At 40.0% G+C, this 17,243-nt stretch overlaps 1 protein-coding gene across 1 annotated transcript; it reads right to left on the bottom strand.

The window, feature by feature from the left end:
• Window positions 1-3,581: 3,581 nt before the first annotated feature.
• znf16l (zinc finger protein 16 like) lies at window positions 3,582-16,529 on the bottom strand. The gene is made up of 3 exons (XM_017473211.3): window positions 15,369-16,529; window positions 9,867-10,049; window positions 3,582-8,406 (listed from the first exon to the last, which is right to left on the bottom strand). The coding sequence occupies exons 1-3, from the start codon at window positions 15,994-15,996 to the stop codon at window positions 7,709-7,711; spliced, it is 1,509 nt and encodes a 502-aa protein (XP_017328700.1). The 5' UTR covers window positions 15,997-16,529; the 3' UTR covers window positions 3,582-7,708.
• Window positions 16,530-17,243: the final 714 nt, after the last annotated feature.

Genomic DNA, 17,243 nt, shown 5'->3' with positions numbered 1-17,243 from the left:
CTTAATATAAAAAGACAGCTAAATAGTGAAAAAACTAATAATTGTTGGAATTATATGAATAAATGATAATAACTTGCTAATAGTCTATCACCTGAATCTTTGTTCATGCGGAATTCATTCAATGTTACCTCGAAGAATTTTCTACAGTGAAAAAAACTCATTTAAATAAACACTTAGTTGAGGCTCAAACCCCAATCACAGGCATAGTAAACCTGCATGTTACCGCTGCACTCATTTAGCACACAAACAGTAGCCACCTTAAGTACCTATACTACAAGATTCGATTGCACTCACTTTATATTTTACATAATCTTGTAATAAGAAACTTGTTTAAATTAGGTTTATCATAAGTTTTCATGAGAAACGTAATATTTTTATGTGAACCATTCGACCACACATTCCATTTTTATTGAACTGTGTTCAGCTACAGTATGTTGTTCCATGCGCCACCTGGTGGTTATTGTGTGAAGCACAGTATACGGCGTGATTACACGTGAATGATCACACGTGACGAATCGCGTGATACCGTGTGAAAAAACACACATTCTTAAGGGGCATATCTGTATGCTTGTAGTTGTTTTGTGTGTTAGTTTTGTTTTGTCTATGTATTTGCATTAATTTGTATTTGTGTCTTTTGGTCCCCCTTGAAAACGAGATGTTGCATCTCAAGGGTCTATCCATCAATAAATTGAACTTGAAATCAATAAATTTAAATTATTACCCCATCCTGCTTTCTTCTAATTTTGTGTATATGTAATGCTAAATTGATTCAGAAATTAAAACAAAATCTAAGATAAAGCAAAGGCAACCTGAGTAAACACAAAATGCAGTTTTGAAATGATAATGTTATGTAGTGAAGCTAAAAGATATCCAATACCAACTGAACCTGTGAAAATGTATTTTCCCCCATAGTTACCAATTCCCCAAATATATGAAACGCAACCTGATTATTGCAAACCCTATTCAATTAAATCAACACTTAAAACTTTTTCAACAGCATGAAGCTGGTTAAAAGGTCTTATCCAGTACCACACTATTCCAAAATTGAAAGAAATTCCAGAAATGATGAGGAAGAAGGTGAAATCCTTCAGTCTGGGAAGGATTACAAAGCCTATTTCAAAGGATCTGCGAACCGCACTGAGTGCCGTTATCTCCAAATGAAAAAAACTCGGCACAGTAGTGACCCTTCCCAGAAATCACAAAAGAGCCAAGGACAACATCAAAGGACCTACAGGCCTCTCTTGCATCAATGAATAAATGACTCCACTATCAGAAAGACACTGGTCAAAAAATGCCATCCATGGAAGAGTGGGGAGGTGAGACTAGCCTTAACTAACATTAAGGCTCGTCTGAATTTTGCCAGAACACACTTTGCTGATCCTCAAACCTTTTGGGAGAATGTTCTGTGGATTGATATGTCAAAAGTGGAACTGTTTGGAAAACAGGGGTCCCGTTACATCTTGCGTAAACCAAACACAGAATTCCACAAAAAGATCATCATACCTACGGTCAAGCATGGTGGTGGAAATGTGATGGTGTGGGGATGCCTTGCTACTTCAGGGCCTGGGAAACATGCAGTAATTGAGGGAAACATGAATTCTGCTCTCTACCAGAAAATCCTAAAAGAGAATGTCTGGTCTTCAGTCTGTAAGTTGAAACTCAAGCACAATTGGATTATGTAGCAAGACAATGATCTAAAGCATAGGAGTACATTCACTTGTGAAAAATCCAAATGAAAGTTTTGGAGTGGCCTGGTCAAAGTCCTGACTTGAACCAATTGAGATGCTGTGGCAGGACCTTAAACGGGCAGTTCATGCTCAAAAACACTCCTGTGCAGCTGAACTAAAGAAGTTCTGCAAAGAAGAGTGGTCCAACATTCCACCACAGTGCTGTGAAAGACTGATGTCCAGTTATCAGATTTTAAGCTTAAGGGGCAATTCGTTTTTCACATGGGTGATAGGTGTTGGATTTTTTTTTTTTTTTTTGCTTCAATATATATATATTTTTAACTGTATTGTTTGTTTACTCAACTTACCTTTGTTATATGTTGTATTTCGTTTGAAGATCTAAAACTATTTAGTATGAGATATACACAAGAACAGAAAAAAATCAGGATACAAATACTTTTTCACAGCACTGTAGATTATGTTCATGATACCACACTTTATACAGTGATCTAAACAACTTTTTGCCTCAAAAAACACGTGAAATGGCTGAGCATTTTAGGTGTAGATATAGCAAGCGTCCTTCGTGGAAATGAGCATAAAAAAATCGAGTAGCATATGCAATGAGTGACATTTTGAGCTTAAGTATTTGAGATGCTGCATACAGTAGTTTGAGTTTTTCAAACATCAAAAGGCTTTTATTTCAGAAGTATTGGTGTCCTCTCAATTAATATTTTCTGAAGCCTCCTCTGCAGAGAATAACACCCCTGAGTCTCTTCTTCTAACCATGTTTGAGATGCTCCTTTATATTGTTAGATTTCACATGTGGAGTGCCTTCTTCAATCCAAACAACAGATTTTTAATAACTGAAACTAGACAGTAGAAGATTGGAAAAAACATCGCCTGCTCTTTTTACAATCTTCAGCTGTCCAGTTTCAGTGAGTCTTTGCCCACTGTAGTCTCAGACTGCTGTTCTTGGCTGTCAGGAGTGGAACCTGATTTGCTGTTCTAGCCTGTCTTTCTCAAGGTTTGGTGTGTTGTACTTGGTGACATGCTTTACTGCTCACCACAGTTGTAAAGAATGATTATTAGAATTCCCAGAGCCTTCCTGTTAGGTGGTATTCAATCTGGCCATTCTCCATTGACCTCTCTAATCAAGAAGGTGTTTCTACCAATAGAACTACTGCTCACTGGATGTTTTTTACACTATGATGTGCTATAGAGATTATTGCTGTGAAAATCCAAGATTATCAACAGTTTCTGAAATACTCAAACCAGCCCATCTGGCACCAACAGCCATGACCTTTCTGATGTTTGCTGTGAACCTGTATGATTTTATACATTGTGCTGTGGTCACGTTATTGGCAGATTGGATAACTGAATGAATGAAGTGGAGTCCAGGTGTCCATATTAAAGTAGCTGGTGAGTGTACATTTTCACCATGTATCTTAAACATCTAAACCTCCTGAGAGGAAACCAGAGCTGTTTGAAGTAATATTTTTGTCTTTAGGAATTTAGGAAAGTTACAATTTTACATAGACCTATATGATTATAGAGAAGCTATTAAAGAGGTCAACATGCATCTGTCTCTTTGTGTTGAAAAGCTGTATATATTTAATCTGCAATTTTTTTTTTTGCATTGTCAGGTCTCCCTCCTTTAAAGGTAAACGTCATAAAGATCATTAGAAAAAAAAAAAAAAAGAGGTGCTGCTGTCTTGATTAAATCCTGAGAGAGACCACAGAAAATGTTGGAATCAGGTGTAGCTCTGCTGACATTTATATTGGTGCTTGAAAGTTTCTGAATTCTTTAGAATTTTCTGTTTCTGCATAAACATGACCTAAACATCATCAGATTTTCACACAAGCCCTAAAAAAAAAAAGAAGAGAGAACCGAATTAAACAAACGAGACAAAAATATTATTCTTCGTCATTTATTAATTGAGGGAAATGATCCAATACTACATATCTGTGAGTGGCAACAGTATGTGATCCTCTAAGATTAGCAGTTAATTTGAAGGTGAAGTTAGAGTCAGGTGTTTTCAGTCAATGGAATGACAATCAGGTGTGAGTGAATCACCCTTTATTATTTAAAGAACAGGGATCTTTCAAAGTCTGATCTTCACAGCACAGTTGTTGATGCTCATCAGGCTGGAAAAGGTTCAAAAACCATCACTAAATTGTTTGGACTCCACCAATCTACAGTCAGACAGATTGTGTACAAATAGAGGAAATTCAAGAACACTGTTACCCTCCTCGGGAGTGGTCGACCAACTAAGCAATAAAAGGTCTCTCTCACATTGGCTAATATTAATGTTCATGAGTCTACCATCAGGAGAACTCTGAACAACAATGTTGTGCATGACAGGATTGCAAGAGGAAAGCTACTGCTCTACCAAAAAGAACATTGCTGCCCTTCTGCATTTGCAAAGATCACATTGACAAGCCAGAAGGCTATTGGAAAAATGTTTTGTGGATGGATGAGACCAAAATAGAATTTTTGGTTTAAATGAGAAGGGTTATGTTTGGAGAAAGGAAAACACTGCATCCCAGCATATGACTCTAATCCCAACTGTGAAACATTGTAGTATTTATTCTGTATAATGATTCCACATTGTTGACAATAGACTGTTTTTGTTTTGATTAATACAAACCAACCAGCTTCTAGCTCTGTTATACAGTATATTAAATAAAGATGTTACTGCCATTCACCAAAAACACTAAAGAAATAAACAAAAGGGTCAGTAATTTTGTTAGAAATAGGCATATGCATGGTTATCATAGCTTTTATAGCAACAGTAGGATTATCTGCATTCTCTCTTAAACCCTTTGTGCTCTCTCTCTCTTTTCATCTATCCTGATGCAGTCCAGATTGAGCTGCTATGTTTTCATCACTTCAGTGGTTGCTACAGTAGTGAACAGAAACACATTCACACTGCAAAACTCTTCACATCATCACCCTCAGCATGTGTGTGTCGGCCCATGTCTTGGTGAGAAATCATTATCTGCACCTGAATTTTTCTTCACACGATTGCAGCCATATCAGGAACATTCTTGTTCTAAATTTATGACCATAATCATAGTCTTTTTTGCTCTTAGTTATAGAGCCACTCTTTTAAGAGGGTAATAAAGGCAAAGTAATAGATATTTACATTTACGTTTATTCACTTAGCAGATGCTTTTATCCAAAGCGACTTACAAATGAGAAAAATACAAGCAAAAGATATGAAGGAAAACATTCACTATTTCAGCCAGAGCCACTCAAATGTATTATTATGATTAAACTCCTTTAGATCTCTGCTAAATAAGGGATTATTTATTGATTCGGATTTTCTGATTGGAGCACACCAATGTGTCATACTACGCACAAGACACTGTGCCTTGCATTAGTATTCACACCCCTTGAACCTTTCTACATTTTGTAGTATTACGACCTGGAACTGCACTGGATTTAATCAGGATTATATAGTAAATAACTAAGTAAGTTTTATTGATAAAGCACATTTAAAATACTTAAGAATAAAACCGAGACTAAAAACGCAAGAGGGCACAATAAATAAAGAATAATGCTAAGAGATGAAATAGTAATAACAATAAATAAATAAATAAATAAATAAATAAATAGGGAAAATTCAAAATGCAAGTGTGAAAAGATATGTTTTAGTTTTGATTTGAAAATGGTAACTGAGGAGGCCCTCCTGATGACTAGGGGTAGGCTGATCCTTAGCCATATCGCAGTAACGGCAAAGTCACCATCACACGTCAGCCTCAACCGAGACGGTGAATCAGCCAGGAGTGACTGATCAGAAGACCACAGAGACCTAGGAGCGGTCATGAATCAACATAATAAATAGTTCAAAATATTCATGTAGGTGTAAAAACAACATAGTTTACATAAGTATTTACAAAGAAAAAATTGTGGTTGCATAAGTATTTACCCCCATTACTTCATGGTAAAACCCATTAAGTAGTTCTGGTTCAACCATAAGTCACATATTTAGTCAAATGGAGTCAATCTGATAAAATCACATCTACTTAGAAGGCCCCAGAGTTTATTAGAGAACATACCTAACCACACAGCACAAAGAAGACCATGGAACTCTCAAATAAAGTCTGAGACAAATTTCTGGAAAAGCATAAACCTGGATTTAGTTATTCAAAAATTTCCCAAACTTTGAACATCTTGAGATGAAGTAGAGCTGCAATGCCAACAGCCTTGGCAGGGACGTCTTCACTGCCAACAAGTCTAGTCCTTCTTGTTACTAACAAACAGACAAATGTCAAAAATCTTCGATAGCCAGAAAATGGGCCTTGTGTTCCTATACATGAATGAGAAAAAAAATCTAATTAGTTCATCTACTATTTATAATGATAATTCCATATAAATCCTACAAACATTCAATTACTTGTTCTTGAGATATCGAGAATCTTGTACGGACAGGCAGATGCACAGATGACCTGAAAACATAATGCCTCCACAACCTAGTGAAAGAACTTAAAGAATATTTTGCATAACAATATTGCCTAGAGGGAGCTATCCATCAAAAAGTCAGTGACCAGGTAAGGAGGGCATTAGTCCAGAAGGAACCAAGAGACCAAGGCTTACTCTCAAAATGATATGATGCTACTAGCACCATGCTTCACTGTGGAGGTGGTGTTCTCAGTATTGGGTTTCCTCCAAATGTAGCACTTTTTGCCAAAGGCCAAAAAGCACAGTTTTGGTTTCATCGTACCATAGAAACTTTTTCCATGTTTACCGAGTCTCCAACCTGATTTGAGGCAAACTCTTAAAGGGATTTCATATGGCTTGCCACTGTTGCTTAAAGGCCAGCTTTGTGGAATGTTCAGGCTGTGGCTGTCCTGAGCAGTGGATCTCTCAGCTTTTTCACAGTTACTTCGGCACTTGGCCTAGCTAACGTTCAAATTTATGAAGTAATAGAGGATTCATGTTTCAGATCATATAATGTTTATTAATTAGGGTTACAACTACGTTGGCAGTAACTGGTAAAGACCAGTCCAATGGTATTTGATAACGGACAGTCTGTATCACCTTATCTAACAGTCATCCTTTTTTTTTTTTTTTTTTTGTACATTGGGTATAATTTTCAATAAAAGTCCTATGATGCAATTGATATCACAACAACTTAATTGCTGACTCTCATCTTACCATGTAAAATACCTACACAACAGTCTTTATATTTAATTTAAAAAAAAAAAAAAAAAAAAAAAAAAAAAAAAAAAAGGCAAGTTTTTGTTTTGCTTTCCATAGTTTTTGCACATAATAGACTTTTCTTAGATATTAGAAGAGTGGACATATTTAAATAACTCCAAAGTAACTGTTAATAGTGTCAATTACATGATAAATTAGTAAACTAGAACACAAATAGGCAGTTTAGGATATTCCCTATACAACTACTGAAGCAGTCGATACAGTAACACATCATCCAGAGGGCAACAGCAGCATTGCTCTTACAAGGATATCTAAAGCACAAAAGGCTCAGATGCTTTTAAACTCAGGCTGTTTGCAAAACCGAAGCTTGTTGTGAACTAAAATAACGGTTCTTTAAAAAAACAAAACAAAAACACATTTAAAAAATATTTCAACAGCTGTGTAGTAAATATTACTCTCACAAATCAACATGCATGCTCTTGTTTTGGAAACACAGTCCATATTAATTGTGAGAATATTTTAATGCTGTATGTCTTATTTTCCCAAAACAAACCTGGGTTAAAGCAGCATGTGCTAATTTCTGCTCACTTCAAGACATCTCCTGGTTTACATCAAACCCATCCGCTCGAGATTAACATCTGATTTAGGACCTGATTTAATCAGATTCTTTATATCATCTGTCCTACTGAAGGTTTCAGCATACCTGAACCAAAAATAAGATTGCAGAACATCTTTCTTTCCTTTTTTAAGTGTCCTATCTCTGTCCAGAACATTTCGCATCCTCGCCACTGAGGTTTGATATTCCTCAAACAAATATTTGCTGAAGAAGAAACATAGCACTACAGTGCCTTAAATCAACAAGCTAGCAGAACTCAATTTATCCAGTTTGGACTTTGTCCTCTTGAGGCCACGCTGGACCATGTGCACTAGGTACTTGTGTAATGGGGGTGCAGCGATGGCTTTTGTAAGTCCCTAAATGTCTGAAACTTCGGCCACACTGGTAGCAGGTGTAGGGGGTGGCGCCACTGTGAATGCGCATGTGTGTGTACAGGTTGCCGAGCTCTTTGAAACGCCGGCCACACTGGGGGCACGCGTAAGGGCTTTCGCCAGTGTGCACACGCTGATGTCGTTTAAGACCGGAGAGCACAGGAAAGCCCTTACCACACTGCGGGCACGGGAAGGGACTCTGTGCGCCGCTGTGGCTGAGCCGATGGCTCTTGAGGCGAGCAGCGTGCCGGAATCTCTCACCGCATTCAGAGCACACAAACGGCTTTTCACCCGTGTGGATGCGCCGGTGCTGCCTCAGGTTGCCCAGGTAGTTGAAGCGGCGGCCGCAGTCTCCGCACTCGTAGCCACCTTCCACCTTCTTCTCACGAGCTTGGGATTCGCTAGAGCTTGCCTTCCGCCACAGCTCTCCCTCGCTGCCCTGACCTCCACTGGAAGAGGAGCCGGACTGAGCAGCCTGAGCGCTCTCTTCTCGGTGCATCAGCTTCATGTGCTCCTCCAGGAACGAAGAGTCAGGGCAGAGGGTTCCACAGAAGGGGCAGATGAAGGTTGGGGCAGAGAAGTGCTGGTCTGAGGAAGAAAAAGAGTAGGGCTTGAAAGAATGTTATGGTCGTATAGCATTAAGTAGTGTAAGTTTCAAACATGATGCATCTTATACTCCTGAGAAAAGAAGCAAATAGAAGTATGCATCTCTAATTTAAAACTATTTACTCCATAATCCAACGTCATTAATAAATAAAAAAAAAAACAGCAGTAGCACATACTGGATGCATACTGTACGGAATTCTACACTATGTGGTCAAAAGTATGTGGACACATGACCATCACACTTGTATGTGCTTGTTAAACATCCCATTCCAGATTTAGTCCCCCTTTGCTGTTATAATAAGCTTCACTCTTCTGGGAAGCCTCTCCACTCGATTTTGGAGTGTGGCTGTGGGGATTAATGCCCATTCAGCCATCAGGGCATTAATGAGGTCAGGCATTGGTCTCAGGTGAGGGGGTCTGAGGTGCAGTCAGCGTTCCAGTTCATCCCAAATGTGTTCAGTGGGGTTGAGGTCAGGGCTCTGTGCAGGTCACTCATGTTCTTCCACTCCAACTTTGGCAAGCTATGCCTTTATGGAGCTCGCTTTGTGCACAGGAGGATTGTCCTGCTGGAACAGGTTTGCGAGTCTTGGTTCCAGTGAAGGGAAATCTTAAAGCTACAGCATACAAAGGCATTCTACACAATCGTGTGCTTCCAACATTGTGGAAACAGTTTGGGTGTGATGGTCAAGGGTCCACAAACTTTTTGGCGATATAGTGTAATCGGGCACTAAATATTTTTTGCAAACTAGCTACTGACACAAAGGTTATGAAATGTGCAAATGTGGAAAAAAAAATGCAAACAAAGAAAACCCTGTATATCCAGAATATCTAAAAAAAAAAACAAACCAACAACAAATTAACAAATCAGCGTGATCAGGGCAACTTCTTTCTGGAAGCCGACAACAAACACACACAGACCTGCCATCCCAGATGAGGAATAATTCGAAGTCGTACATTATTCAATTGTACCTGGTTCACCGGAATATAAATTTCAATCTGACTGACAGGTTTACTCTATCCTGACTGAGTCACAAATATTTGCTCTTGTTTACTGTCAAACGGTTGAGCACGGCCGTGTGTGTGTGTGTCTTGTCAAAAAATGTGGTGAAAACTCCCACATGACGTTAATAAGTGTGATTAAGGTGCATACAGGTCTGTAACGCACGTCAATAATGCGACTAAGACAGGAATACTCCACGTCTTAATTCGATTTGTGTTTACTTCGTGTATGACTTTAGTCAGATTAAGATCGTCAACAATCGCTGTTTACATGCTAGTTTCTTAATCCGAGTATCGTCTTAATATCGGATAATTGTTGTCCATGTAAACGTATTGACTGTCTCCAGTGCTGGGAACACAGCTGTGTTATGTTGTTAGTAAAATTTATTGTTAGTGAAAGTCCACGCCTTAACTGAAATGCCATCTCCTTTTAGAACTCCAACCTGGATCTAATCGGTCAATACTGTCCTCCACTGGGCTGCTGTTGTCCTCCTCTGGTGAGCCGTGAGCATCCAGGGCAAATGGAGCAGAGGAATCGTCAGAGACCGGCCCCATCCCTCGCCCTTCTTCAGACTCTTCTTCAGCCGATGGTCTTGCAGCATTCTCACACTTGGACTCAGATTCACCTGATCAAGCAACAGCAACAAGGTATGATTAGTTTCCGAGGAAATGAACACATCCTCCCCTAATTTTGCTTCTCTGAGGTGTACTGCGATAATAGCCGTTTAATGTTCATTATAAGCTCTACCTCTTATTACACACTAGGCAGCAGAGGCAGCAGCATACAGAGGACTTGCTTATCATGCTTACTTAATAGTCCAAAAGATTAACCTAAACAGAAGGAAGTGTTATGCTGCAGGTGTCGAACATAAACCCTGCAGCTTTTCATTCGTCTTGCGTGAACTTGGGGGACAAAAAAAATAATACGTAAACACCTCATAAAACACTATCCAGAATTGACATTACGTATGTGAAGGTAGTTACCATAAAAACCACTGTACATACATTACCGGTCAAAAGTTTGGAGACACTCGACTGAAACGTTTCTCTTGATCTTAAAAGCCTTTTGATCTGAAGGTGTATGATTAAATGTTTGAAATCGGTGTTGTAGACAATAATGTAATTGTGCCGACATATTCATTTCGTTCATTAGAAAATTAACATTTTATTTGAAAAAAAAAAAAACCTCTCGCTCTCGCTTTTTTTTTTTAAATTGATGACTTGAAGCGGGCACACGGTGGCTTAGTGGATAGCATGTTCGCCTCACACGTCCGGGGTTCGATTCCCTCCGTGGCCGTCTGTGCGGAGCTTGCATGTTCTCCCCGTGCTGCGGGGGTTTCCTCCGGGTACTCCGGTTTCCTCCCCCAATCCAAAGACATGCATGGTAGTCTGATTGGCGTTTCTAAAGTGTCCGTAGTGTATGAATGGGTGTGAGTGTGTATGTGATTGTGCCCTGCGATCGACTGGCACCCTGTCCAGGGTGTACCCCGCCCTGTGCCTGATGTTCCCTGGGATAGGCTCCAGGTTACCCTGTGACCCTGAAAAGGAGTAAGTGGTAGAAGATGGATGGATGACTTGAAGCAAAATATTCCAAAAAGCAGCCATTAAGTGTCCAGTATAGGTGGGAACTCCTTTAATAATGTTTTAAAAGCATCTCAGGGCGATTCCTCTAGAAATCGGTTGAGAAAATGCCAAGAATACATTTCTGCAAATTCTAGGCAAAAAGGGGGTCTACTTTGAAGATGCTAAAATATTAAGTTATGTAGATTTATTTTGGATTTTTTATCACAACATAATTCCCATAGTTCCATTTGTGTTATTCCAGAGTTTTGATGACTTTATTATCATTATTATACATTGTGTGTGTGTGTGTGTGTTGGGATTAAAATAAGAATGAGTGTGTCTAAACATAGTAGTGACCGGTAGTGTACTCTGGTTTCTATTATGGCTGGCTTGACCACAGTCTGAAATGCAGGCCTGTGTGCTGTGCTAGATGCAAACCACACGCGCATCTAAAACGACTCATAAGCATGCTGTGTGTTGCTCCGGCAGTGGCAGAACCAGAAAATTATTTTGGATGGATGAAGAAATATACAAAATAAAATCACAATTGTCTCTCTCATCTGTACAATTAAATCAGTAAGTGTAACGCACTCATGCATTTCAGGTGGATCTCAGACAACAGTAGTGGTGGTGATGATGCTAATTTGTTATGTAGCCTAATCATTTAGGTGATCAATGTAAAAGCCTGCATCAACGTACTTCTCGTATTGGGGCTTTAGCGTATCATCTCATGTCTAATAACTACATAATAGACCTGCACAATATGGACAAATCCTTATACTGTAACAGCTACAAGTCTGCTGAAGATCTTAAAAATACACTGTTCAATTCTTGATGCGACATATATTTACATGTAGTATTACAGCTGTGATGGTGGCAGCTTTTAAATAAAAATTTACATTTAAAAAAAAAAAATTAAATAAAAACCTCAATATAAAAAAATGAAATGGAGGTTTTATTTTAACATGACCGTCAATGAAAGAACTCAAACACAGCCTTGTTGTGTCATGTTGTTGCAATGAGAAACCGCCTGAGGGTGCTGTGGGATACGGTATTGTGATTGCATGCAAGGGAAGAGGAGAAGGTTTGGCTCCTCTCAAGGTTTCTTCCTCATAACATCTCAGGGAGTTTTTCCTTGCTACCGTCGCCTCTGGCTTTCTCATTAGGGACAAATGCATATGTTTGAAATCTATATTCTGAATTGATATATTTCTGTAAAGCTGCTTTGGGACAATGTCCATTGTTAAAAGCACTATACAAATAAAACTGAATTGAATAGAAGGGTAAACGTCAATAAAGAGATGGAGTTAAACACGGTCGCATGCTTCTCTGATGAATATTTTTTTTCCCCATTTACAAGTGTAGCATACCACAAGCCTATAAAACATTGAAAGAAATACCATTAGGACGAAATCTAAATAATACATTAAAAATCTCATTTTTAAATACACAATTGGGTGACATTCCTGGAGATGGCTCCTGAGATTTCTAGCGTTTGCCCGCTTGTTCCCACACTTGTTCCCCACAAAGCCGACATATGGCTTCATCCAAATTTATTGGTTCATCTCTCTCATTAGGTACGGTAGGGATGTCAAGAGAACCGATACTTCGGTACCAACATTCTTAAAACGTGACGGTACTTGTTTTTCTGCAGTAGCATAGGTACTGTTGGTAATGAATGTAGGTTGCAATTCTTCTGGAACTGATGGGGTAGCAAATACACATAAGTGTTTTAGTCGGTCCACAAGTGGTGAAGAAGAAGAACGCCTACAAACACACGGGAAAAACTACAGAAGATGGCAACAAGTTTAGCTTCGCCCCGACTTGAGAGGAAAGGAGTCAAATATCAAAATACTTCGCATTCGAGGCGGATGACAACAAACATATAATTGACGCTGTGAAGCCAGTGTGCAACCGATGCTATCGCTCATTTCAAACAAAGCGAGAAAACACCTGGAATTTAGTGAAGCACCTGAAAGATGGTCCTATATTAAGTTTGTTTGAGGCAACTGGCATTGTAGCCGTGAAACCAGCTAACGTTATGCTCCTTGTAATGTTTGCGATAGCCAATTATTTGTTAACGACGCTAACGCATTGCAATGTTATAAACTACCTCCTAATGGGCCACCATGCAGCGCCATTCAGCCCGTGTCCTGTCAGCTAAATGTAGCCTAATGTCACTAATAATTATTCAAATGTTCATGCTTTTAATAAATCTTTTTGGCCTGCCACCATATAAGTGAATTTAAACTAATGCTTGCATTCAGAGTATAAGGGGTGTGTGTTGAGTGCACCTTAGCACTTGTAGCCTCCACTGTTTTATTAGTCAGTGTCAGACACTGTTTCATAACCCCCCCCCCCTCTCTCTTTCCCTCCCTCCCTCCCCCCCCAGTATCAGCCAGAGGAGGATGTCCTCCAGGAGAGGTTTTCATTTATTTTATTTTTATACCACACTGTGGTATCGAGTATTGTGTACTTTTGGTAGTATCGGTACCGACTACTAGATTTTTGTTATCGGGACATCCCTAAGGCATGGATCTAAAACGTTCTCAGATCGCCGCTGTAACATTTGGTTTCCTAACAAGATCCATCACAGCGGCACAACCTGAAGTGAAATCGCAGAATTCTCCTGACTGGATTCTGCCGTGCTCAAACAAACCCTCGCCAAACTAACAACAGACGACACCATATAAGGTTTGATTATGATTACGTCATTTGTGTAAACATGAAATCTCCCGCTATATGTCAGGCTATAAATACAAAGTAATATAGCAACTGTTATTATTATTACACATGTATACAAAATGTTGTACTTTGTACTTGCTATAGTGACTACTCCAGCAGAAACATGAACATGGTGTGTGATGTGACACCACAACAGGTGGCAGTTGTCATGGCCACCGTCACAGCCCTATGTAGTATGTCAAAATTCTGCAGTATGGACGCAATGCACACTGCGCTATCCCATAAGGCATTGGTTCTCAACAAGGGGGTGGGGGCATGATCAGGGAGAGATTCTGAAAGGGGGTGCAAATTGTTTTCAAGAAAAAAAAACAAACAAACAAAAAAACAGACAGGGCAGCTTTTGTGTACTCGGTGTATTTTATTGCTTTTCAGATAGAATGTTCATAAATGAAAAACCCCGCATTCCCTCTCCCTCTGTATTTTCTTTTTGCTGGGGAGAGGCGGAGCTTAGCCTTTTATCTAGCTGTCAGTGCAGACCAGTGTTGCCAACTTAGCGACTTTTCAGACCCCTTTAGCGACTTTTTGAACAAACCTTAGCAACTTTCCAAATATCACCAGTACTGTGCTGAAAGTGCGAGGTCTTGCTTTCCCGCTGCACTCACACCTCTCTCTGCATCTGCTCTGTTCAGTGAGAGGCTGAGAGCCGGAGATTTAACAATGTCATGAAAATAAATTTAGCCATCTATCCAAACAAATTATACATTAGGTTATATATATTTCATATAGAATAGATAATCATTATACGGGGGGGGGGTGTGCCACATGATAGGGGAGGCTTTAAGTTACAAAAGGTTAAGAACCTCTGCCACAAAGCAATCATCGATTCTCTTCAGAACATTCAGGTTGCAGCCAAAATCGGCGGTAATTTTGAAAAATTGCAGGCTCCTCCGAATATTGCAGAGTTTGCTTGATTTTGCGTTCATTTCTGCGATTGCAAAATCCTGGAAGGACTGGAAGATTTGATGTGCATGTGAACACCGTCAATGTCCTTCGTTAAAAATGCTATATAGTCCCTTCAGAATCTTGCCATTTTGCGATCGCAGAAACAAATCGGAAAAAAAAACAAACAAGGAACTCTGCGATATTCGAAGGAGCTTGCATTTTTTCAAAGTTACCGCAGATTTTCTGCAGATCCGGGCCAGGACGCGTCACGTGACGTCTTCACAACACGCATTCAACCAAAACCCTTCTTCAATTCACGTGTGTAGAACACAAGTACAACTAAAAAGGTCTCATTTCCCAACAAACATCACTGTGAAAAACTATTATGTGCAATTGCAAATTTCACCAAGTAGTTTTATGCCAAAAAAAAAAAACACCAAGAAAAGTGCAAAAAAACCCTCCACAAATCGCAATGCAAATAACTCCACAAAGTCCTGTACGCACAGGCTATAGAAGTAAAAATAGAAATGACTTCTATATATAAAGATGCACAAAGAGACTTTTCTACAAGGATTTCCTCCTTTAAATTTTCAGTACTGGCTTGTGTTTTTAATAATGATGAATACAGTGAAACCGCGATAATTTAACCAGGATATCATATCGTGAAAATGTCAAACCGTAACACCCCTTAGATGTAATTTAGTAGAGTACTAACGCCTGATTGATGTTCAGAGCCGCGCTCTCTCTCTCGTTACCTTTATACTCAGAGGTGGAGTTGAGCTCCACTCCAGACATCCACTCATAATCGTAGAGTCTCTTGCTGGCGGAGGGCAGCATGCTGAAGATGTCCTCGCTCTCTGTCCAGGGGCTGAGAGAGGCCTGGTGCTGCCGCTCGCCCTCCACATCAGCACCTCCTCCGCGAGAGTTCTTGTCCTTCATCAGGTAATCGCAGATGGCGTCGATGTTCTCCTTCTTGACAGCGGGAGCGGCCGCTTTGGCTTTCTTTGGCTCAGTGTTGCTGCTCTTCTGCGGCGCCTGGACGAAGTCGGCTTTCCTGTTGGCCGGTTCACTCGCGACACACTCTAGCCGGGCTTTGAGCAGCTCGATCTCATCGGTCTTCTCCCTCAGCTCCATTTTCAGGAGCCTGGTCCGTGCGCTCACTACTTTGCGGATTTCGGACAGGGCCTCCTCCAGCGCCACGGTGATGTTCCTGCCGAGGTGCTCGGTGATCTCACTCACTGAACACACCAACTCCTCATCAAGCTCCAGCTCGCAGAAACTCTCCTCCGCTCGAGCAGAGGGCCCTGTGCTTTCCATCAGTGCAGCCTGAGAGTCAGACAACTGCCCCGTTTCAATAAAACTATGGTTTCTTTTACGGCTCATAGCTTCAAAATAAAGCACTGTTTTGAACGTTCGATGCTCCAACACCGTAGAGTTTTGACAACTTCCGCCTGCGTTATGACGTGTCTTTGCTAACAGCGCCCTCTGGAGGACTGGCGGCTCACTACAGCTGCACTGTGTGCTGGAGCATCATCAGCACCTTCACAAGACATCCATCCATCCTTTTTCCATGCCGCTTATCCTACACAGGGACACACCACACACTCTGGACATTTTGGAAATGCCAATCTGCCTACAACGCATGTTTTTGGACTGGGAGAGGAAACCGGAGTATGTGGAGGAAACCCCCGAAGCACACACAGGTGGGATTCAAACCCCCAACCCTGGAGGTCGAGGCAAATGTGCTAACCATTAAGCCACCATGCCCCCTCTTCACCAGACAATTATCATTTATGAATGATTAATAAAAGATTTTTTTTTAAATGTTTCAGCAAACACTTGCATACCCGTAGGGCAAAATGAAGAAGTGTTCTTACATAACAAAAAAAGGATATGAATAATGAAAATAAAATGAATGTATATAACCTCAAATGTCTGAATATCCCTTTTCGAATGTTCTATAAATATTATATAATAACTACAATATATTATATTATATTATTGATAAGTTTCAGGCATGATCTCTGTGTCTCAATTCTGAAAGTTTGTAGCTTGTGTCACAATGTATCAGAACCAAATTGTTTTGTGTTCTTGGTATGTGCTGCTTTGAGCATTCCTAATCCCCCTGCCTCTTGTCCTCTTGTCCTCTCTCTCTCTCTCTCTCTCTCTCTCTCTCTCTCTCTCTCTCTCTCTCTCTCTCTCTCTCTCTCTCTCTCTCGGTTCTTCTTCTTCTCTCATTATCTAGTAGACTAGATGTCTTGTGGTTCTTATATCACTCAAACATATGTAATAGATGTTTTGATTATATCTGTCACATGTTCCAATTGACATTTATCATTCTTCATCAATAATCACTGAACAATGGTGTCTGTGTGACTTCTTCCTGGGCCCAGATGAGAGGAAATCAGCCAGAGCAGAACACTGCCATGACCCCTGATTCGATCCTGAACTCAGGTTACGTCTAAGAGTTTCGGTGCATGTTCTCCCCGTGACTGTGCGGTTTCCTACTGGATTGGATTATGCACATGTTATGTAATGTTATGTAAATATTCTTCTGTAATTCTATATTATGTTCATCATGTTTCCAGCATTTTTGCATAGCCTCTGCACTTTCTTTGGATTTGGATTCT

Source organism: Ictalurus punctatus, chromosome 7 (genome assembly GCF_001660625.3).
Source record: "Ictalurus punctatus breed USDA103 chromosome 7, Coco_2.0, whole genome shotgun sequence".
NCBI lineage: Eukaryota > Metazoa > Chordata > Actinopteri > Siluriformes > Ictaluridae > Ictalurus > Ictalurus punctatus.
This window is presented reverse-complemented; position numbering and strand designations above follow the sequence as displayed.

Coding starts and splice junctions, on each gene's coding strand:
- znf16l (XM_017473211.3), bottom strand. CDS start 15,996: ATGAGCCGTAAAAGAAACCATAGTTTTATTGAAACGGGGCAGTTGTCT. Junction 10,050..15,368: donor CTCCACCTCTGAGTATAAAG/GTAACGAGAGAG, acceptor TTGCTTGATCAG/GTGAATCTGAGTCCAAGTGT. Junction 8,407..9,866: donor TATTGACCGATTAGATCCAG/GTTGGAGTTCTA, acceptor TTTCTTCCTCAG/ACCAGCACTTCTCTGCCCCA.